At 36.4% G+C, this 24,464-nt stretch overlaps 1 protein-coding gene across 3 annotated transcripts in view; it reads left to right on the forward strand.

Moving 5' to 3' along the window:
* Positions 1 to 24,464, forward strand: part of Grm5 (glutamate metabotropic receptor 5) — a 464,549-nt gene that overhangs the window by 357,314 nt on the left and 82,771 nt on the right. For all 3 annotated transcript variants that reach the window (XM_046439401.2, XM_046439400.2, XM_058577374.1), the window contains exons 5-6: positions 17,242 to 17,488; positions 23,890 to 24,058. In XM_046439401.2, coding sequence (XP_046295357.1) covers positions 17,242 to 17,488; positions 23,890 to 24,058 — 416 coding nt within the window. The remainder of the gene's footprint in view (positions 1 to 17,241; positions 17,489 to 23,889; positions 24,059 to 24,464) is intronic.

The raw sequence follows: 24,464 nt of genomic DNA on the forward strand, positions 1-24,464 counted from the left end.
ATTATACAGCCTTCCATAATCTACGTAAAACGAAGAGTTCATCAAAATTCAAGTGGGAATTTGCATTCTATGCACCCAGGTTACAGAGATTACTTAAGCTTAATTTAACACTTTGCTACAATATAAGTAAGTGGTCTCATTACCATCATCATCATAATAAACTCTTTTTTTTATTGGTTGTTCAAAACATTACAAAGCTCTTGACATATCATATTTCATACATTTGATTCAAGTGGGTTTTGAACTCCCAATTTTACCCCAAATACAGATTGCAGAATCACGTCGGTTACACATCCACATTTTTACATAATGCCCTATTAGTAACTGTTGTATTCTGCTACCTTTCCTATCCTCTACTATCTCCCCTCCCCTCCCCTCCCATCTTCTCTCTCTACCCCATCTACTGTAATTCATTTCTCTCCTTGTTTATTTTCCCATTCCCCTCACAACCTCTTATATGTAATTTTGTATAACAATGAGGATCTCCCTCCATTACCATGCAATTTCCCTTTTCTCTCCATTTCCCTCCCACCTCATGTATCTGTTTAATGTTAATCTTTTCTTCCTGCTCTTCCTCCCTGCTTTGTTCTTAGTTGCTCTCATTATATCAAAGAAGACATTTGGTATTTGTTTTTTAGGGATTGGCTAGCTTCACTAAGCATAATCTGCTCTAGTGCCATCCATTTCCCTGCAAATTCCATGATTTTGTCATTTTTTAGTGCTGTATAATACTCCATTGTGTATAAATGCCACATTTTTTTTATCCATTCATCTATTGAAGGGCATCTGGGTTGGTTCCACAGTCTAGCGATTGTGAATTGTGCTGCTATGAACATCCATGTAGCAGTATCCCTGTAGTATGCTCTTTTAAGGTCTTCAGGGAATAGTCCCAAAAGGGCAATAGCTGGGTCAAATGGTGGTTCCATTCCCAGCTTTCCCAAAAATCTCCATACTGCTTTCCAAATTGGCCGCACCAGTTTGCAGTCCCACCAGCAATGTACAAGAGTACCCTTTTCCCCACATCCTCGCCAGCACTTGTTGTTGTTTGACTTCATAATGGCTGCCAATCTTACTGGAGTGAGATGGTATCTTAGGGTGGTTTTGATTTCCATTTCTCTGATTGCTAGTGATGATGAGCATTTTTTCATGTACTTGTTGATTGATTGTATGTCCTCCTCTGAGAAGTGTCTGTTCAGGTCCTTGGCCCATTTGTTGATTGGGTTATTTGTTTTCTTATTGCTTAATTTTTTGAGTTCTTTGTATATTCTGGATATTAGGGCTCTATCTGAAGTGTGAGGAGTAAAAATTTGTTCCCATGATGTAGGCTCCCTATTTACCTCTCTTATTGTTTCTCTTGCTGAGAAAAAACTTTTCAGTTTAAGTAAGTCCCTTTTGTTGATTCTTGTTATTAACTTTTGTGCTATGGGTGTCCTATTAAGGAATTTGGAACCCGACCCCACAATATGTAGATCGGAGCCAACTTTTTCTTCTATCAGACGTAGAGTCTCTGATTTGATATCTAGCTCCTTGATCCACTTTGAGTTAACTTTTGTGCATGGCGAGAGAAAGGGATTCAGCTTCATTTTGTTGCATATGGATTTCCAGTTTTCCCAACACCATTTGTTGAAGATGCTATCCTTCCTCCATTGCATGCTTTTAGCCCCTTTATCAAATATAAGATAGTTGTAGCTTTGTGGATTAGTCTCTGTGTCCTCTGTTCTGTACCATTGGTCCACCCGCCTGTTTTGGTACCAGTACCATGCTGTTTTTGTTACTATTGCTGTGTAATATAGTTTTAAATCCGGTATCGCTATACCACCTGATTCACACTTCCTGCTTAGAATTGCTTTTGCTATTCTGGGTCTTTTATTTTTCCATATGAATTTCATGATTGCTTTCTCTATTTCTACAAGAAATGCCATTGGGATTTTGATTGGCATTGCATTAAACCTATAGAGAACTTTTGGTAATATCGCCATTTTGATGATGTTAGTTCTGCCTATCCATGAACAGGGTATATTTTTCCATCTTCTAAGATCTTCTTCTACTTCTCTTTTTAGGGTTTTGTAGTTTTCATTGTATAAATCCTTCACCTCTTTTGTTAGGTTGATTCCCAAGTATTTTATTTTTTTTGAGGATATTGTGAATGGAGTGTTTTTCCTCATTTCCGTTTCAGAAGTTTTGTCGCTGATATACAGAAATGCCTTTGATTTATGTGTGTTGATTTTATATCCTGCCACTTTGCTGAATTCATTTATTAGTTCTAGTAGTTTTTTTGTAGACCCTTTTGGGTCTTCTAGGTATAGAATCATGTCACTGCAAATAGTGATAATTTAAGTTCTTCCATTCCTATTTTTATGCCTTTAATTTCTTTCATCTGTCTAATTGCTCTGGCCAGTGTTTCGAGAACTATATTGAATAGAAGTGGTGATAGAGGGCATCCCTGTCTTGTTCCAGATTTTAGGGGGAATGCCTTCAATTTTTCTCCCTTGAGAATGATGCTAGCCTGAGGCTTAGCATAGATAGCTTTTACTATGTCGAGGTAAGTTCCTGTTATTCCTAGTTTTTCTAAGGTTTTGAACATAAAGGGATGCTGTACTTTGTCGAATGCTTTTTCTGCGTCTATTGAGATGATCATATGGTTCTTATCTTTAAGTCTATTGATGTGGTGAATAACATTTATTGATTTCCGTATATTGAACCAGCCTTGCATCCCAGGGGTGAATCCTACTTGATCATGGTGCACAATTTTTTTGATGTGCCTTTGTATCCGATTCACCAGAATTTTATTGAGGATTTTTGCATCTAGGTTCATCAGAGATATTGGTCTGTAGTTTTCTTTCTTTGAGGTGTCTTTGTCTGGTTTCGGAATCAGGGTGATGTTGGCCTCATAGAATGAATTTGGCAGAGCTCCCTCTTTTTCTATTTCCTGAAATAGCTTGAAAAGTATTGGTATTAATTCTTCCTTAAAGGTTTTGTAAAACTCCGCTGTATACCCGTCCGGTCCTGGGCTTTTCTTGGTTGGAAGTCTTTTGATTGCTTCTTCTATTTCATCTATTGATATTGGTCTGTTTAAGTTGTGAGTATCCTCCTGACTCAGTCTGGGCAAATCATATGACTTAAGGAATTTATCGATGTCTTCACTATCTTCTATTTTATTGGAATATAGGTTTTCAAAATAATTTCTAATTGTCTTCTGTATTTCTGTAGCGTCTGTTGTGATATTGCCTTTTTCATCCCGTATGTTAGTAATTTGAGTTCTCTCTCTTCTTCTCTTTTCAAAGAACCAACTTTTAGTTTTGTTAATTTTTTCAATAGTTTCTTTTGTTTCAATTTCGTTGATTTCCACTCTGATTTTAATTATTTCTTGCCTTCTGCTACATTTGCTGTTGTTTTGCTCTTCCTTTTCTAGGGCTTTGAGATGAAGTGTGAGCTCATTTATTTGTTGGTTTTTCCTTTTTTTTGAGGAATGACCTCCAGGTGATGAATTTCCCTCTTAAAACTGCTTTCATTGTGTCCCATAGATTCCGATATGTTGTGTCTGTATTTTCATTTATTTCTAAGAATTTTTTGATTTCCTCCTTTATGTCTTCTGTAACCCATTGATCATTCAGTAACATATTGTTCATTTTCCATGTGATGTAGGATTTTTCCTTCCTTCTTTTATCATTGATTTCCAGTTTCATTCCATTATGATCAGATAAAATGCATGGGATTATCTCCACCCCTGTATATTTACTGAGGGTTGCCCTATGGCATAATATATGGTCTATTTTTGAGAAGGATCCATGTGCTGCTGAGAAAAAAGTATATCCACTTGATGATGGTTGCTATATTCTATATATGTCAGTTAAGTCTAGGTTGTTGATTGTGATATTGAGTTCTATAGTTTCTTTATTCAACTTTTGTTTGGAGGATCTGTCAAATGGTGAGAGAGGTGTGTTGAAGTCACTCATAATTGTTGTGTTGTGGTCTACTTGATTCTTGAACTTGAGGAGAATTTGTTTTATGAATGTCGCAGCACCATTATTTGGTGAATAAATATTGATAATTGTTATGTCTTGTTGGTGAATGGTTCCTTTTAACAGTATATAATGTCCTTCCTTATCCCTTTTGATTAACTTAGTCTTGAAGTCGATTTTATTCAATATGAGGATGGCCACCCCTGCTTGCTTACGAGGACCGTGTGCGTGGTATATTTTTTCCCAACCTTTCACCTTCAGCCTGTGTATGTCTTTTGCAATCAGATGTGTCTCCTGGAGGCAGCATATTGTTGGATTTGTTTTTTTAATCCATGTTACCAGCCTATGTCGCTTTATTGGAGAGTTTAAGCCATTAACGTTTAGAGTTACTATTGATATATGGTTTGTACTTCCAGCCATGTTTGATTATTTATCTTCTTTTTTTTTATTTAATTTAGTTTGTTTCTCCATGGTTAGCTTTCCCCCCGCCCTCTGTTTTTATAGAGGCACTTTCCACTGATGGTTTTGGTTATTGTTTTTCATTTCTTCCTCATGTAGTGTTTTGCTCAAGATGCTTTGCAATGCTGGTTTTCTGGCTGCAAATTCTTTTAGCTTTTGTTTATCATGAAAGATTTTTATTTCGTTGTCGTACCTGAAGCTTAATTTTGCTGGACACAGAATTCTTGGTTGGCATCCATTGTCTTTCAGTGTTTGAAATACGTTGTTCCAGGATCTTCTCGCTTTCAGCGTCTGTGATGAAAAATCCATTGTTAACCTTATTGGTTTACCCCTGAATGTAATCTGCCTCCTTTCTCTTGTAGCTTTTTATATTTTCTCTTTGTTCTGTATATTGGATATCTTCATAACAATGTGTCTTGGCATTGGTCTACTGTGATTTTGTGTGCTCGGTGTCCTGTATGCATCTAAAATTTGTATATCCGTTTCCTTTTTTATTTCTGGAAAGTTTTCTGTAATTATTTCATTCAGCAGGCTACTCATTCCCTTGGTTTGAATCTCTGTACCTTCTTCTATCCCGATGACTCGTAGGTTTGGTTTTTTTATGTTATCCCATATCTCTTGGATGTTTCTCTAGTGATTTTTAACCAGCCTTTCTGAGATGGCTATTATTTTACAAAAATAATAATGATAATAAAAATAATGAAAATTAAAATTACAAAATTATCATAACAATAAAAATTAAAAAATTTTTAAAAATTAGAAACATTAAAAAAGTTAAAGAACAACAACAAAGAAAAAATGAAAATGAAAGGAAAAAAAAAGAAAAAGAAAGAAAAAAAATGATAATAATAATAATAAATGCAGTCATAGAGTTCGATTAATTTCTCTTCCAGTAGGTGGAGCTGTGCCCACTGGGTCAAGCTTCTCCTCTCACTAGGTGGGAACCAATCACTGTGTAGCAGCTCTTCCTCACAGACTGGGCGGGTCTCCAATCCTGAGTGCCTAGGGCCTTCTCTTGTGTTTCCTCAAGCCAGGCCGCGCTCACCTGTGACGCTCACCACAATACTGGCTACACACCAGGTCTGCTGCTCCTGGGAGCCCTATCACGCTGGTTTCAATGCAGTTATCTCCTCCGCCCATGACGTCAGTTCTCTGCCAAGGTGGTATCACATGCAAATGGTGACCGTTTGTTCCCTTTGCCGGGTGACCAATGCAACGGGTGGGTCCTGACTGTCTCTCCCAATCCCCGTTTCAATCCTGTGGCCACTGCCTATGAAGGCTCGGTTGGTTTTTACCTCTGAAAGTTCCTAAGGGCCAACCAGTTATTTCAGCGGGATTGTTAGTTCTGAGTCACGAGAAGCAGGCAAACCGGAGCTTGAATGCAGCCGATCCGGGCTCGGTGTGTGTGTTCTGAGGGGCCCAGACTGTACACCCCAGATCCACGTCAGCTCAGCATTGCCTAGTGATCCTGAGCAAACAGCATTTATACAATTTACAGCTCCCTATGCCCGCGCAGTTGAAGAGGTCAGAGACTTGATCTCTCCTGCCCGCTGCCATGTTAGATCTCCTCAATGATATTCATGTTGCCCTTACAGCTTCCTGGCATAAGCAAGTTCTTGGGATTATACAAACTGCTGCTTCTGTTTCCAGTCCAGATTTCTAGAAATTAAACCCTGCCGCCATCTCCTCTTCCCCGGGGCCACGCTCAGGGGCGCCGCGCTCATCCACGAACATAGCTGTGCCGCCGACCGGTGCCCAGCCCCCGGGGCCCAAGCGGCTGCCTCCGCGGCTCTCCGGCTCCCTCCTCTGGAGCACGGGTCCCCTCGCAGGGGGATGCAGAATGACCCCAGAGCAGGCTCTGCCCGAGGGTGCAGCGGCGAACAGGCGACCCAGGCGCTCAAGGCTGCGGTCCAGCCTTTGGAGGACAGGGCTCGGCACGCAGCCCAGCTCCAACCTCTAGGTGCGGCTGCCGGACAATGTAGACATAGCCATCAAGACAGCTAGCAGAGAGCAAATGGCGGCTCCCGAGGAGTGGATTTTCGGCACAGAAACCGCAGCCCAGCCAACAATCCCAATCCACAAACTCTCCCTGTGTAAAAAATATTCAAAAAAAAAAAAAAAAAGGCGGGGCGCACTGAGCTTTCTTTGCCTAGGGAACTTACAATCCACTGCTGATTACACATTCACCTTCTCTGCCCGGAGCGAAGCGAAAGAGGAAGCAGATGGGAGCAAAGCGCCTGCGGCTCTGGGCGGCAAAGCATCCGGGAGCCAAGCGTCTCTTTTTCGATCTCTTTGTTCTTCCTGCTGCTTGGCAAAGTGGTCCGCTACAGATTAACGGTGAAAGGAGCTCTTACATGCTGTGCGAAATCTCGATTAAAGCCGCTGCTCTGAGCACCACGCTCAGCACTTCAGCAACCCCCGTGCACAGCCATAATAAACTCTTAATAAGCAATTACTTGCTTACTAGGCTGTTTACTTTCCCTTAACCTATCATATTTTATGCTCTATAAGTCTTATGAAATAGTTACTATTTTTATTAAAAATAGAAGAAATAATGCTTAGAGAGTGTAAATGACTTGCTCAAGATTACAAAGCTAGTATGTTTGCGAAGCAATCTCAAACCTTAGGCTATCTGATTCTAAATAATCTAAACCTTGTGCATATACATGGATTGATCTCTCTGCCACTCTTAGATACTTTTATTGATTTTAGAATACAATACCTGCTTAACATATACTTACTGAAAACAAAGAACTGCTTTGGTATATAGTTGATATTCAATAAATACTTAAAGAACTAGTAAATGAATATATACCACATTTTTATTTTAAAGACAAGTTGTCAAGAGGCAGGTGTCCTCCCCTCTATCTAAGCCTTGTGCTGAGCTCTGGCTTATAATGAAATCAGTGTATTCAGAGTGATAAAGTGGATATTAGATTTAAATGACAGCTTATTTTTGTTACTTGTTCTCAAACATGATAATATTTTATAATTTTGGATAAGATTATTTATAGGTGAAAAGTCTTTGAATCATTTATTTTCTTTGACTCCACAAATTTCCACTCTGATTTTTTTTAAACTGGAATAATTCTAGAAACTAATCTGGGAAGAGAAATATTTCAGACACAGGGTAGAAACATGTGGAGAGTGGCCAGAGTTAATATACCTAACAGCTGGATCCTACCTTGACCTCCCACAATAACCTGAAGGCTAAATTGCAGTAATTCTTTCCAAAGACAATAATGGCTCAATTCTGAATTGCTTCATCATAGATCGATATTGGGCTAGAGTGAACTAGCTCAGTTCTTTGGAGAACTGTTGGCTCTATCTTCTATCTTTGGAGAACTAGTAGACTCTTTACTACCTTTATGCCATTGAATATCTCATTGTAGCCAATCTATAGATGACAAATCAATATTAGTCTATTATAAAATGGTTCATGCTTCCTCTTACTTTTTAATTCACTTGCTGTCTCTACATCCTGAAATATTATTGTGGTTGTTATTTTACAAACTAAGGCTGAAACAAATGCATTGCCTTGCCAACCAAGAATATACAACTGGCAAATAAAGAGTTATAATTTGAATCCAAGCCTCTAAAATCATGTCTTTATTATGTTGTGCTGTTGGCTATAAATGCAAAACATTAGGTTGAGAAAATGCCTGCCACTGAACCCAATTTGGAGTTTTGCAGAACTAAAAATTATTTTCTCACTGACTAACCTCAAGGAGATTTAGTTTTCTGGTTTACATGTTACTGGATCGACACACATTAATAAATGCCAATGCATTGAAAAGGGTGCAGCATTAGGTACACTAATGACATAAATGTTGGACTAGAGTGGAGCTGGGGCCAAGCCTAGGAGTTAATGTGTCAGAGCACAGTTTCTTAGATTACATACCTCCATGGTTCTCTGTGTTAGCAATGCTTTAAAATTGGGTGTTTTCAATCTGTTTGTCCTTTGAAAAGTTGTTCTACATATATGAACCTCAGCTTTCTCATATCCAAAAAAAATGAGGCTAATAATAGTATCTGCCTATAGGGATTTTCTGTAGTTAACTCTGAAAAACAATGCTTTCTCAATAAATATTACCCATTACCATTAGTCTAAATATTTTACACATAATCTCTCATTTGTTCCTGAATGCTCCTCTCAAAAGTTAGTCCGGATGATTATTCCCATTTTCAGGTGGAGAAAAATGACATTTACAAGAGTGACCTGGTTATGTTTATATGAATTAGAAGATGTGCTAGTATGCTTCAGAAAGTTTAATCTGTGGAGTTAGATTAAACTAGGTTTGAAATTCTACTTTAGTAACTTTCTAACATTGAATATCACATTCTAACTAAATTTCCTCAGCTAAACCTGGGCAGAAAATAATGGCAAGTTTGTGAGGGATAAATAGGTAATTAATGTAAAGCACCTAGTATTTTGCATCTCTGGGGTATGTTCTTCTCCCATTTCTTCCTGTAATGATTGCCTTTGAAATATTTCAGAATAAAATGGCTTATAGAAAATGATCATTGTCATGGCTGAAAGTAACACTGTACTGATTTGAAAGTAATATGTACAATAAAGAATTTAGTGTTCTTGATACAGTAAGTATCCCACTCAGTAAGTACTTTTTGATGGAAATGATCTAATGTCTCCTTTCTTCCATGAATCTACTTTATACGCTAACCAAATCCCTTGTAACAGAGAAGATAATCTTTCATGTGTACAATTTGTGGACTCTGCATTTTGTGGTTAAAGTCTTTGCAGTAGGTTCATATATGGCAATGTAATTCATTTTTGCAATTTTCTACCTCATTGCCATTATACTGCTTATTATAAAAGATGGAGTTCTCATTTAGCATGCTTGTTATTGTTAATTAGAAGTAAAAATCTTAATGGAACATAATTATTTTTCATCCCTTATTGTAAGAAATCTAAAGTTCAAAATATTTCATGAATTGACAAGTACAGTAATTCTCAAACTTTCAAAAGCAAGGAGTTTGAATATCTCAGATTAATCTAGCATGTAAATTGTGCTAAATGTATAATAACAATAGCAAGATTTCAGTTATTTATTACCTATTTCAAGTATATAACTTCTGTATGTATTATCTCCAATTCTTACAACTTTACAAAAAGTATTACTTTTCTTGTTTTCAAAATGAGGTAGTGTTGAAAAAAAATATTCAATTCTACCTGGAAAACTGTTAAAGTATCACAGTAAAGTGACCATTGGACTATATTTTAAAGTATGATAAGAAGATAATCACATAGAGATGAGAAAGCCATTTATTTGGAAAACAGCACAAAATACAGGTAAAATAAAACTTTTGGGAAAGAATGGTTGCTTTGACATGAATGGAGAAGGTCAAGTGGGAAGGTCTGGCCTAGGAGTTGGGTCTTGGGATAGTAAAAACATTGTAAGGCCATGATTTTTGCTATACATTCTTTCAATTAATATCATAACCACTAGCTTTCACATCCCTTTGGAATTTTTCCTTCATTTACACACCATATGGAAGTTCCTCAAAATATTGTAACATGACTGGGCACAATGGTACACACCTATAATCCCAGTGGCTAGAGATGTTGAGGCAGGAGAATCACAAGTTCAAAGCCAGCCTCAGCAATTTAGCAAGGCCTTAAGCAACTTAGCAAGACCCTGTCTCTAAATAAAATATAAAAAGGGCTGAGGATGTGGCTTAGTAGTTGAGTGCTCCTGGGTTTAATCCCCAGTACCCCCTCCAAAAAAAATACTGTAATGTGAATGAAAGAAATATGCTATCTGAAATAACATATCCACCAGAAAACTGCCCTTTTCTTGGTGTTCACCATTTAAATTTAAAATTTGGTGTTCTGTATATAGAAACATAATATTCCCTGGAGAGTTTTCGAAGTTCCCTGAGGGAAACTTTTCTTTCTGCAGTTGCTGTGTTCATTTGCATTTCAGTATGAGCATTTAGAGGTCAACTGCCTGCACTTCAGGCACAGTTATAAATTAAAGACACTGTGGACATTAGAAACTGGTGTCTCTATAGGCACTTGGGTACAGCTCTAATTCCCAGTGTTTCCAAGCCACCTGACACTTCAGTGTTAGACAAGGGGACAAAAGACCTACGAGATGTCAGCAGTTACCCCAGCCTTTTCATAGATGATTCTTTACATCACTAACCTCTGTCCAAGCCCTGTATCACAAAACCAATCTTTTATTTCATTAATCTGAATCTATTCTCCTAAGGCACTACCTACATTTTTTAATAAGATTCATTCCTCTGTCTGTCCCATTTTATGATATGTTCTATACAGCAAGTCTACTTCACATTCATGTATTCACCCATCATCCAAAGGATCCCTGATGTACAATAGATAATGTTGAGCACTGTTCTAGGTGCTGGAAACAAAATGATAAACAAGATCAATGTGTACCCTATCCACAGAAACTGATTGTCTATTCTAAACTAATCTCTGGACACCATTATATATGTAGAGGCTTTAAAAAAAAGTATTTAGTAAATATTAAATGAAGGAATGGATTATCCAATCTGAGTCACAGTATTATGAAATATGGAGGATATCAGGTGAGCATGATGGCTTTAGCCTATATGAAGTTCGTACGCTGTAGGGTGCACAGTCAGGCATGCAGATAATTTTAGTGTGTGGCAGAAAGTATTGCTTGATGTAATAGAGGTATAAGCACATTTCTGTGGAGCACATAATGGCGAAAGACTAATTCTTGTTTGAGGGGATGTTCTGCCCTTTTGTCACAGCAGGAAACAAATTATTGTGTCATCTACTGTGTGCAACTGGAATCCATTTGCCATATGCATAAAGAATGAGTGGATTCATAAAATAAATGAGGGTAGGGAGAATTTGTTTCACTGAAGTTTTTATTGAAATATTACAGTTCATTATTGAACAGCATCTTCCAGATTTATAATCACTTTCTTAGAAAATGCTGGAATCTCTTCCCCTTTATCTTCCTTCACTTATTAATGTTTTTTTCCTTACTAATGGGTACACAGGATGTACTGAAGACAACCTGAAAATGTTTTAGTGCCTAACACAAGGGCTAAAACAAAGAATTAACTTGGTTCTTTTTTTTCCTTAAATAATCTGTTGCCTATTTTATTCCACAATAATGAGTTAATTTGCTGAAAACATTTTTAAATCATGATTAATTTCCCTTTCATAATGAAAATAGCACTACATAAGGAGTTAGGAGACAAGGGGTCTAGGCAGCTGCCACTAGATAAAGGTATGATTTTAGAGAAATTCTTTGTCCCTCTTGGCATTATTTTCCTCATTTGTAAAATTGCTTTATTGGACCAAACTAGGTCACAATTTCAGATGAGTACAGTGGTCAGAGAGGTGATATAAAAGAGAAGAAAGTCAGTATTTGCCATGTGAGACTGTGGTGCCAGTGTTGCTACATCTTCTGATTTTTCAAGAATCTACAAAGCTGGTTATATGAAATTTCAATAAAATAGCATTTAAGCAAAAATAATAATAATAATATCCAAAAACCGAGTTCAGCCTAAGGGCTTTCTTTTTTCAGCCTTACACTAAATACCTTCTAAAATCCTTTGTATCATAGACCTTCTTTGACTCTGATTTGCTAACAGCATTATTTCCCTTTGTTTAACATCTACTAAGCTTCAAAATTTTAGTTCCCCAGATGAATCAAAGAACATGTTTTGCAGGCTACAAAATTAAATTGTAATCACAGATTGGAGGGTTTCAGTTTCTGATAATCCTTTTGGAGTTTCTGATTTGATTAAACAATACTAAAATCAGGCCTGAATATTAAATGCTATAAATCAAGTATCCCAATTTGAACAAAAGGAAAAAAAAAAAGAAGGAAGAGCAGCTTCATTGCTTTCCTCTCTGCTCTGCAAACTGCTTTAAACAGGTGAAACAGCTGGCAAATTTGGGTTGGCACAGAATGTCATTGTTAGGTTGGGTCTGGTCCATGAAGACTTTAAAAAATCATCTTTGAGCAAAGTTAATGTTCTTGAAGGAAACATTCATTCTTATAAGCATGAAATAGTTAACATCTGCTCTTTCCTATAGCTTAGTAGATTAGAAGCCTAAATAAAATGAATCATCTTATGATACACATTCAGGCCTTTAAAATTTACCTGACAAGATAAAGTTCCTTGGACCCTAATGAGCTTCTATCACTAAACCTTAAACTTACATGCTGTTGATTTTGTATTGAGGACTGAGATTCCATCTTGCTTAGGTTTATACCACCAGCATCCAGCAGAGTCTGACATATAGTAGGGACTCAATAAATGTCTTTTAATCAATAACTTAATCTTTGAATGAGTCACTGAACAAATTAACCAATGAGCCAATTTTTCTCTCTGAGGCCAAAGCAACAAGAACAAAGGAAATGAATATAACTCTCTGAGTTTTATTTTGGCAGTAAACAAATAGTGTGTCAGCCAAACAAGAGCAGGGAATTTAGAAATGTAAACAGAAGATCAGCGAAAGTTGGTTGGCATCTAACATTATTCCCATCTGATCGTGCACACTTTCTTACTCTCAATATCATCTCTCGGTTCTGTAAATTTAAAATACAGTGTTATATTATTTTTCATGCTGTTTCAATCTTATGGAGAATATTGAATTTTAAAAAGAAAAAGAAAAATACAAGCAAAAAACTTGGTTAACTTTTATCTGTAAGTTTGTATCTGCCTTCTTTGGGCTGCTGTTCTATTCTCAGTTCAGTTTCCAAAGCTTTTCAGTGCTATCAGGGTTTGTCACACAGTGCCTCGTCAAGTGGCTAGTCTGGGACCTATGCAGCATTCTGTCATATAGTTCAGTTCTCAGAATTTGGTATGCTAAGGTCAAATCCATGTCTGTACAACTCAGAAGTATCCCAGTAGTCTATTCAATGGTATAGGATCTCCCCACTGCCCATTATCTTCTTGAACTTTCCATCTTCTAGCCTCTTGGACCCATTTCCTGATCCTTTGGCTAGGACTTTAGTTTTTACCTCTTCCTCATTCTTTCTGTTCCTGCTACTGAATTACCATGGGACACAAATAAGATGAAGCCAAAGAAGGGGAAATGTAGCAAAGGATTTCCTCACATACTTGGGGCATGGTTCCTTTGGTAAAAAAGAAGGGGTCCCATCCTTAGGGTTATAAGTACCTTCCTAGGACTATGGGCTCCACCATTACTACCTACCACCATCTCCTTAGCAAGGACATCTAGGGGGTAAGATAGCAAAAAACAAATACACAGAAATACAAATTCTTTAATTCCTTCCAACCTGTAGGTACCCCCTTTCTGCTTCTTAGTCTAGAAATAGAGGACTTGTCTTGTAGTTCTTTCTGCTTGCACCTGGTGCACAAGATCCATGTCTTAAGCTGCTTTCAACTTCACATTTAAAGATATTAGAGGAAAAACTAAGAAATTCATGCCTACTTCACTGACATTTTGAGTTTTGTCAATCTACTTATTTCCATATATTTTTTAGCTCATCTAATTCTAATCATTCTGCCCAGAGTGTTTAGTTGTATTCAGTGTAAGAAACAATAGAGTGTGCTTACTTCATTTTGATGGGACCAGAATTTTCACCATGTATTTTTTTTCAAATAATTTATTTTTATTGCTCTTTCCATGTATTTTTATTAGATGGTGAAAATCCATGAGATAGCTAAAAGGTATCAACTGGTCTGCCTGACAGATCCTATTGCAAATTGGTGTTGATATTTAGTTTTGTTCAAACAAGTACTATTCTACAAAGAAATAATTTCTCTGATTAACTGATTTCACAATCTGAGGTCCAGACCTGGAATTTGGTGACAGTCTTGGAGGCTGTCTCTCACCCATATGGCCTTATTCATGCACACAGCATATTTTAGTGATTCCAGTCATATGTCATATGCTGTGCTAGTACAAGGACTACATCTGTGACAACCTCAGATAGTTCACAGTGTACTGGAAGCCAGTGAGAGCTCACCACCAGAGCTATGAAGAGGAGAGAGCAGGACTTTAAATCTTAAATCCAGGCCAAAGGCAAATCTGCATGCAGGCAATTTCTTTTTTCTTTTTTTCTATTAAAACATATTTTAATAGCTGGTGTTAACAATTTGTATAACAAAGGCCAAACTATATTAGTAACATTGTGCCATTCTGTAAGCCCCTTCATTTGAAAACCATTGTTTCCTTCACAACTGTTACAATCTCAAAGTTAGTAGAATTGCACAAATTAATCCACCATAATGCTACATATTTAAGCAATCAAGAGTCACCCCACACAATGATTAAATGTGCATTTATATCACAGACCCACAGTTCCACACATATCATGCCCATTATATACTTGGTGCTGTTTCCAAAATGGTTAGCAATTCATTGTATGGACACTCAGGAATGGGCCTGGGGTGCAGTTTTTTTCTTTTCCCATTAAAATAAATCATTGTTAACAGCAACTGGATTACAGTGAAGTATATAAATGCAAACAGGATACCACATATCAAACACAAAAGATCCTATGAAATTCCCATGAATATGCTGAAGTAATATGGACAACCAGGGAGAATATGTGCCAATATGGTTGTTCATCATCATGATGAAAACCAGCTCTCATACTGTAAGAAAAAAAGCAGGGACTTAATTCTGGAGTGAGGAGGGTTTTGGAAAATTTCTGAGTGCAAGTGAACTCACATGAATTGAAAATTTAAGTAGAAAATCTGAGGGAATGTGTGTTTTAGGTATTGAGAGTGTAATGCATAGAAACCCAGATGTAGAAGAGCATGTGTGCATACTACCATTGTGAAATGACATCTTAAGGCTTGTATAAATATTTATCAATGAAAATAATAATGTCTTGAAGGAATAATAAAGTTAGGATATTGAATATCCCTCTTAAGAATGTTTACCCTTAGTGAGAAATAGTGAGTGGCTAAAGGCAGGACAAAGAGAACATTTTTATTTTATAAAATTTTCATGTTTGACCTTGATATTGAATCTAGAAATATTAATACACAAGTACACATATAATTAGGAAGTTCTGAAAACGCAAATAAAGGTGTTAGGAATGGATGGGTCTGGAAGAAAAGAAATGGATACAGGGAATATAGAAGTGTGTGCAAAGTTAGTTGAGATATAGAATGAATCCAACTTTTTTTTTTTTTTAATCAGATGTTAAGCTTGTGCCTTAGAGACTGTCTGGGAGTTCAGTTGGATTTAGATTTAAAAGAAGCTGTTGGGTATCTAAGTAAGAGGCATACACTCTAGAGCTAAACTGTATTGTTCTAAATCCTGCTTCTTCTCAGAATAACCATGTGGCATTGGGTTAGTTCACCATTCTACACCAATTCTCTCATAAAAATACTACGTATTCCATTGGGTTGTTATAAGAATTGAGTGAATGTTTGTGTAGCACTAAAAGCATTCCCTATAGGCAATCCTCACTTACCTAGCATTGAAAACATGGAAAGAGTGTAGAATTAGAAGATGACAAAATGTAGAACTATAGAGAACAATAAAACTTTAAAGGCATGATAAAGAATTCAACAGGATTCTGATATCTGAGATAGATCCAATCAATCAATCATGTTTGTTCTATTTTCCAATGTTTCTTAAATATGAACACCCCCCAACTTCTCTACTGCTGTCACCATGAACAAAACAAAAACCCACCAATATGTATTGCCTGAGTCTATAACACTGGCCAAACAACTTATCTCCCTTCTTTACAATCTAAACGGCACCTCGGATTCCCCATCCCCACCAATTTGTTTCTCAGTTCTCAGTTAATGGCACTTTAATCCATCATTGCTTAAACTAAAAACCTGGATTCATCCTTTGATTCTTCTGTTTCCCTAATAGACCATATCCAATCCATTAGCACATCCTGTTGTATCCTTTTTCAAAATAGACTCAGAATCCTATCCTGGACTAAACCACCATCATCTCTCAGCATTCAACCACAGTATCCCAAATGTTTTCCCCTCCTCTTTTACCAATTTATTTCCATTTTCCATACAGCATAATAATTTTTAATGAAACTTGGAAAACATTCCAAAGACCTACACTCCACTAGTCCTGTTTGTCTCTCTTACCTCTCATTTTAGTTCTCTTCTCCTTATTCACCATCCATTAGTCTTTCAAGTAAAGAAATAAAACAAATCATTAGAAAGGACTGTTATTGGACAGGTTTCTTTAGTGTAGAATCCATGTCTAATTCATCATTTTTATTTTTCCCCTAGATCACCAACACATGCTTTATATATACTCTGATTTTACACATATTGAATTGATTAGTGACTTAATGGCATTTAATTGCTATGTTTTATAATTTTAAAATAGGATCATTTATGAGAGAATATGCTTTGAGACTGGAGGTGGTAGGTGATAAAATCATCAACTAGGTAAGTTGAGGCCAGATGGTAGAGGATCTTATTTTCTCAGTTAAGAAGACTAAATAGTTTGGAGGCTGGAGATTTGTTGTGGATTTCTAAACTAAGAGATACATTATCACAGCTGACACAAGGGAAATTAATCTGTCCTTAAGATAAATTTTGTATACAGCAATGCAATGCTATCCTTCCCCTATCCTCAGAGTTCAGTTACTGGAGGAAGTGAATCTTTCTGTTGTTGGGAGCTGAGATCTGTCTTCAAGGTTTTGGAACAAAAGCCCAAATAGAGAAGACAAGTTTGGGACAGTATGTTGGCATCTGTTTCTAGCAATGCCTCCAGTTCAAATTCTGACAAGTTGCTCCAGGGCATTGCAATTATTTGGGAGCCATACATTCACGTATGATAGAATTAAATTCCAAAATTAACTCTTGATTTGTTTCTCAACAGGTTCTCTGACCCTGAGAACACATCATGTTCAAGATTCCAAAATGGGATTTGTGATCAATGCCATCTATTCCATGGCCTATGGACTACACAACATGCAGATGTCCCTCTGCCCAGGCTACGCAGGACTCTGTGATGCAATGAAGCCAATTGACGGGCGAAAACTTTTGGACTCCCTGATGAAAACCAATTTTACTGGGGTTTCTGGAGATATGATCCTATTTGATGAAAATGGAGACTCTCCAGGAAGGTATTGTTAGATTTCTCTTCTAAACAACAGAGCTTAAACAAGAGCCAATTGTAGATGCTGAGATGCTTGTCTCCCTCCCTTGTGGCTATTTAGGCTGCCTGGCCATGTTTGTCAAGCCCCAGTATCCCAAAGTGAGCAAAACAGAGACAAAACTTTATACCCTGTGGCCAAAGAAAAAAATTGTTGCCAATGTCCACAATGTGCTTTTGAAATCATCACATTTCAGAGACCTAAAGTTAGAGCAGGAGCCTCACTTTATCATAGGTAACCAAAGCCATCTCAATGTTTTCTCAGTGCATGTTATGTCATGTTATTCCCTATACTCTGTTATCCTCTTGGGTCATGGAACTATTCTGAAATAGGAATGATTCAATTTCTGGCAATCCAGAAATAGGGTTGAGGTACTTTATGTCATTTTCTGTATCTACAGTGATTTATAAGTCATATCTTACTTTGTTATTCTCCAGTGGGAGCACTTTCTCCCTTTTTGAGGATCGAATTGCCCTTTTCTCTGATATTTCACCTTTATTATTTCTAGGGAAGTGCCTGAGAAATATGAAACTTACTTATAATTATAGGTCAACAATCACTAGGTATCCAAAATTTACCAGAATTCACATGTATTTTATACCCCAATTCTTAACTCTACACAGTATGTTTTTAATACAGGAGGGATTTAATCCATGAGGGATGGTGTCATTGAAATTATATTCTGAGTTGTAATAGCCTATGCTTTGCATCAGAACAATCAGGACCCTTTGGTCTCCTATTGCAAAATTCCAAATGCTCTTCCAATAGCACCTTGTGCTTAGCAGCTGTTCTTGAAGAAGTGTCAGTGCACTCTATTTGCAGTTGACCCTGCCAAGAGAAGATCTCATGAGATCCTCCACAGCTCACACCCCATGTGCCCATACTTTCTGCCAACAATCTTAGTTTAGCACATTTCCATATTGTAAGGTAAGCTGGAGATTGTCCTGGATGTAGCTGTTGCCATCTCACATGCTGAACTGCTAAGTGACAGTGCCAGGTCATATAGCCAGACTAAAAAACATAGTTTCTCTGTTCCAGAAGTTTGAAGATTATTGCTCCAAGACTGTTTGCCAAGATAAACTGACTTTACACAATACTGTTTTCTACTTTTTTTCTCTGTTTGCTATATCCACTGGGCCAAAAGTTACTTAACATGTGTTATAATTCCTTTTAGGACAGGTTGACCCATGAGCTCAGTCTTTAGGTTCTCTGATATCTATGCATGGATTTATTGTTCCTTTGTGCATCTCTGGAGCAGTGACATTAGCTTGGGACCTGCTAACAGACTAATGAATATAGCTATCTCAGTTCAAGAGTTTTGACATCATGTCCCCAAAACAGTTTCACAAATGAGACATTGAGGAAATGTTTCAGATGGTTCAGCTCTGTTTCAGTGGGAAACTTTAATAGATTAGGCAGAACACTACTTTCTCACTCATACTCCACATACACTATAATAGGGTACTTTTAGGACACTGGTTCTTAACCTTTTTTGGAATATTAATCCATTCAGGACTCTGGTAAAATTCTAGATGCTCTTTCATGAACAATATACATAACATTTTGCAAACAATATCTGGGAGTGCATGCTGGTTTGAGTCTATCCATGCACTACTAAGTTTGAATATTACAAGCTGAGCATGGTGCTGCACACATGTTATCCCAGTGGCTCTGGAGGCTAAGGCAAGAGGATCCTGAGTTCAAAGCCAGCCTAAGCAATTCAGTGAGACCCTATGTCTAAATAAAAATAGGGCTGGGGATGTGGCTCAGTGGTCAAGTGCCCCTGAGTTCAATCCCTGGCGCCCCCCCAAAATTTTAATATTACATTAATGCATTAATAAATTATCAGAGTTGGCCTCTGAGGGAATGGACCAGATCAAAGAAAGGGTTGTTTGCAACCTTTTGTTTTTCCAACAAATTTACTTATATTTTTAAAGAAAATTATAACTGTTTACAACCAGCTTTCACAACAGTGAGAATCTGTTTCAAAAGAAAATTATAGCTAATATTTATGGTATGCTATTATCCAAACACCAAGCTAAGTGCTCTACTTTTTAATCATATGAGGTAAGTAATATTATTATTCTTTTTTTTTCAGAAAAAAACTGAGGCCTACAAAGGTTAAAGTACTCATCCAAAGACAGTCTCTTAGGTGATAAGAGTTGATTGTAACTCTGTCTTTTAGACTTTAGCTGCTTGTCTTATAATCAAACACAATCAAATTATAAAAACACTTTTAGAAACTTATTTGCAGAAAATGCATTGTAAAAGTAACTGTTGGGTTGGATCAAAGAGATTCTCAACTGGACAAGGAACTAGAGGAGCAAGGCGTGATGAGGGATTCTCCTAAATTGCCAGATGTATAAGAGGAAGATCCTGAACAAAGGGATCCAGGAGAGATAGAAACTGGTTCTTTTACATGCATTTGCAGATTGTTCTCACGCATATTTGGATCATTGTTTTAAAACCTCACCTCTGAGTAGGGTACTATCACCCCACAATTTTGTAATTAAAACCATGGTGCCATGTGTGTTACACAATCCAGAACTTTTGAATTTAAAAAATGTTTACACAGTAATATAATGCCCCAACATGCTGTGGAACAGCACTGCTTAATCAATAAATGGATATTTCTTACATAAAACATGAATATTCATACTAGGTGTTATATAGAGACTATAAATAGCCTCAGGTTCAGGTCAGGTTTTTTCACTGGTAACTGCAGATAGATTCATGTTTTGCTGCCAGTGGAGTTGTGAAAAAACATACAGTTTTCAGAGCTCTAAGTGTTTCATAATTACAGGTGTGAAATATGGACCTATGGTATTTACCACCAGTGATGTAGATCATATGTCAGCAAACTAGGGTCTGCAAGCCAAATTGAGTTTGCTGTAAAGAAGGATTTTTGGAGCACAGTGACAGTCATTTAGTTAGGCACTGTGGCTGCTTTTGCACTATAATAGCAGAGCTGAGTAGTTAGAGACCATCTACAAGTCAAAAATACTTATTATCTGTCCTTTAACAGTGAAAGTTTGCTAAGCCCTAGTTTAGAGACTCCTTCAGGACCTAAGTTTTAAGTTGTCTAGCTGCTGCCCAAGACTGACCTTAATTAGGCAGAAGGAACATGGAGAGAAAATGTCAAACTCAATACAACTGCAAGATATAGTATCTTAAAGCAAAAATTAAGATACTATATTGTAGAGTGGATAAGTGTATAGTTGTAAAATATTTGAAAAGAATGGTATAAGGGAAAGGGAAATGAAATTATACAAGGAAAGATTCTTACATTTTATATTAGGTAACTTGACATTAAGTAGAGTAAGAATTCATATTTGTAATCCCTTAAGCAACCTCGAAAATTTTCATACCAGAAGAAAGGAAGACCAGTAAAGGGATTAAAGAAAAAAGATTAACTTGAAAATATGCAGAAAAAGAGGAATGAAAGGGCAAAAACCAATGGGGCACATAGAAAATATGAAGCCTGAATAGTAGAAATTTCAGATCCTGACCCTGAATGCATATGGATTCTTTTTTATTTTTAGATTTTTTAAATTTTTTTAGTTCTAGATGGACACAATATCTTTATTTTATTTATTTATTTTTTAATGGGGTGCTGAGGATTGAACCCAGTGTCTTATACATGTCAGATGAGTGTTCTACCACTGAGCCACGACCCCACACATGGATTCTGAATACACCGCTGTGCTCCTAAAAGGACCATAGAGAAACAGATGATCTGTGTCAATGTCCTACTTTTCCTGGAGAGAAATCTGAGTCTCAGAGAAAGAAAGAGACACATCCAAGTTTGCACAGCCAACTAACTAGTAATAGTGGAAGGATAATATGCAGCTCTCAGTTACAATTATCAAATGAGAATTTACCTTAGTCTTTTTGAGCCTTTTTTATTTGTTCTTTTTGGAATCACTCATTCTTTTCACTTTTGATGGATAATAAATTTTGTATCCTTTCTCTGAAAATTAAAAAATAAAAATATTTCATATCAACTCAAAAAAAGGAGAGAATCTTTGTTATGGAGAAGTATCCTTATGAAGTTCTTTTTCAGTGTACTGCTCCTGAAGGTTTTTAAAGGAATGGGATATATTCACAGCTTTAGTTATTATTAATAATATCTTTCTCTCTGTCCGGTAGGTAAGAAACAATTACCAGGAAAAAAATATTAATTCTGAAAGGAAGATTTATTGTCTCCAGTATGGCTATACAAGTGTGATAGGTTAAGCTAAAATAATGATTTAACTTTTCTTTAAATAATTTTCCTATAAATTATGACATTTTTTATTCTATAGGGTTTCCTAATTATTTTTCAAAAACTGAATCCATTTACTTTATTAAATTTCTCATACATACAAGTAGGAGCCATGGGTGTAAAGTTAAAACCTTATAATGTAAAGTGGTTACATTTTTACATCATTTAAACAACAGAAAATTGATCTCTTAGCTATAGCAATAGATTGGGAGTAATCTAATGGAGAAAAAATGAAGAGCTGACTTAAAGTATTAAGGTTTAGTTTAGGTCCTGACTCTGACACTTTCTCTGCAAGTTGGTCATACAGATTGACCTCAGGTGGCTTCAGTTCTATTAGCTGTGAAATAAACATCTTGGTCAGACTTTGTCAGACTTAAGAATCAGTAGAAATGGGGTTGACGTCTTGTTTTTGAGTGAGCAAAGATACCCTCATATCTTCTCAAATCAGCAACAAAAGAAGCCTCCTGACACTGACATTTATTTCTTTCTCCCAGACTACAATGTTCAAAGGTTATTTGCTCACAGAAATTCACCTTTTAAGACTTAGCAGCCTGTGTATTTGAAGGAGCCCATGACATAACACATGAAGTCTTTTTACTTTAGTGCTTTGTGTTCTAAAATCTTGATTTATGGAATGCTCTGTGGCCATAGGATAACTGTGACAGTGTGGAAAGGAAAGTGAGTTATGAATTTTTATTTAGAAGTGGAATTTAGGTAGTTATCCCAACTTGTTACCTACTTCAAATAAAACACTACAGGATAATCCTGAAGCTACTTAACAACCAACAAAATATAAGAAGGGATTGTTATTCTGAAAAAAAAAAACCTACTACAGTAAAAAATTGTGATTGGCAATAAAAACAGCATGGCATCATCTTACAAAGGAAATTCAAGGACTGAGGTTAGTTCTGTTCTTTTTATTTCTGTGCAGAATGTTGGTGAGACTATGGTATATGGTCACTGGAACCCAAAAGCTAGAATGTGTTCTATCCATATCCATTTCCAGATTGCTGAACATACTGAAGAAGCTTTTTATGAGTTAGAAGCCTACCTGCCTGTACAGTGTGTGTAGTGTTAAAAAGCATGTGAAGGGCCCTGGGGTTGTAGCTTGGTGGTAGAGTGGTTACCTGACACTGGGTTCAATCCTCAGCACCACATAAAAATAAACAAATAAAATACAGATATCATGCCCATCTACAAATTAAAAAAAATCTTAAAAACAACAAAAAACGCATGTGAAGACATCGTGAACCTGTAGGTTCTACATTCCTGTAGGAACCAATGAAGTGGTTTTTTTTTTTTTTTTTTTGCTAATCTGATGTCCTCAGATGAGAAAATTATTTCAAAAGTGTTTCTCTGGAAATATAGGAAAAGTTATATTTCTCTCACATATAAGAAAAGTCTTTTAAATAAGCATGTTGGTTTGCCCTAGTTACATGTTTATCCCTTACTGAAAATAAGAGTAACAACAAATAAAGCCTGAGAACTCACCAAGTACTCCTCTCTTCCAGTATTTTTACATTGCATAAGATTCTTTAGTAACTATGTTCAGGTTTAAAAAAAAAAAACATTCTGGAAATTGCCTTTATACAATGAACTTAACAGTTGACAAAGGGTAAAATAATAAAGGCAAAATCAGGCCTTATCCAAGTTACTCCCACATACCCTAACACTGAAAACAAGATCAAAGATTTACCAAATTCTCATGGGGCTAGTAAAGGAAAATTTGATCAAACTTGAATGGAGACAAAACTCTTTTTTTTTTTTTTCAGAAGCCCAACAGTAGTCCTTGCTTAAATTTCTTGAAGTTATTTAAAAACTGCTCCATCCTTTTGAGGTTAAGTCAGTTTCTCACATGGGATTATTTTCTATTTCAGGTATAGATTTAAATGTAAATAAATAAATACATGAATAATTTAAAACAGAACAATGATCTCTGAAGAGAAAATGAAGTAGCAGATAGGTTTTGGTTATCTAAGGATTCTGTCTTGTGAAATTCCAGCACTACTTACCTGACAGGAGTTATATTTAAGGGAATGAAGTCATTTTCCTTTTTATAGAGGATTATTTATATTTGTAGCTGAATAATTATTTTCTTATTTCTCAGGTATGAAATAATGAATTTCAAGGAAATGGGAAAAGATTACTTTGATTATATCAATGTTGGAAGTTGGGACAATGGAGAACTAAAAATGGATGATGATGAAGTATGGACCAAGAAAAATAACATCATCAGATCTGTGTGCAGTGAGCCATGTGAGAAAGGCCAGATAAAGGTAAAGAAAGGCCAGATAAAGGAGGACACACTTCATTCATTTTTGTTGTAAATTCAACAATGTTGGCTACCATTGGCTATTTTTCTAAATTGAGATTTACTTTCATTTTTACCCTGTAAGCTTTTAGCATTAGAAACTGTGAGGATTTTTTCGTCTTTACTCTTGTTAATCCTTATGTCTAATGCAACCAACAATAGTCTTAGTAGTTGGTCTGAGAGGATAAAACTAATTGAGGCATTATGTTCTACCCCACACTTTCTGCTTATCCAAGACTTTAAAGACTGATTCCTGTAAGTGAATGACTTAGAATTGGAAAACATGCTAATTCTCATTAATTTAACAAGTATTTATCAAATGCCTCTTAATGTAATAGTAGTAGTTAATATCTGTGGGGGAAAATGAGTGA

Source organism: Marmota monax, unplaced genomic scaffold (genome assembly GCF_021218885.2).
Source record: "Marmota monax isolate L192 unplaced genomic scaffold, Marmota_monax_Labrador192_F-V1.1 WCK01_AAM20220418_F8-fsc00096, whole genome shotgun sequence".
NCBI classification, from domain to species: Eukaryota; Metazoa; Chordata; class Mammalia; order Rodentia; family Sciuridae; genus Marmota; species Marmota monax.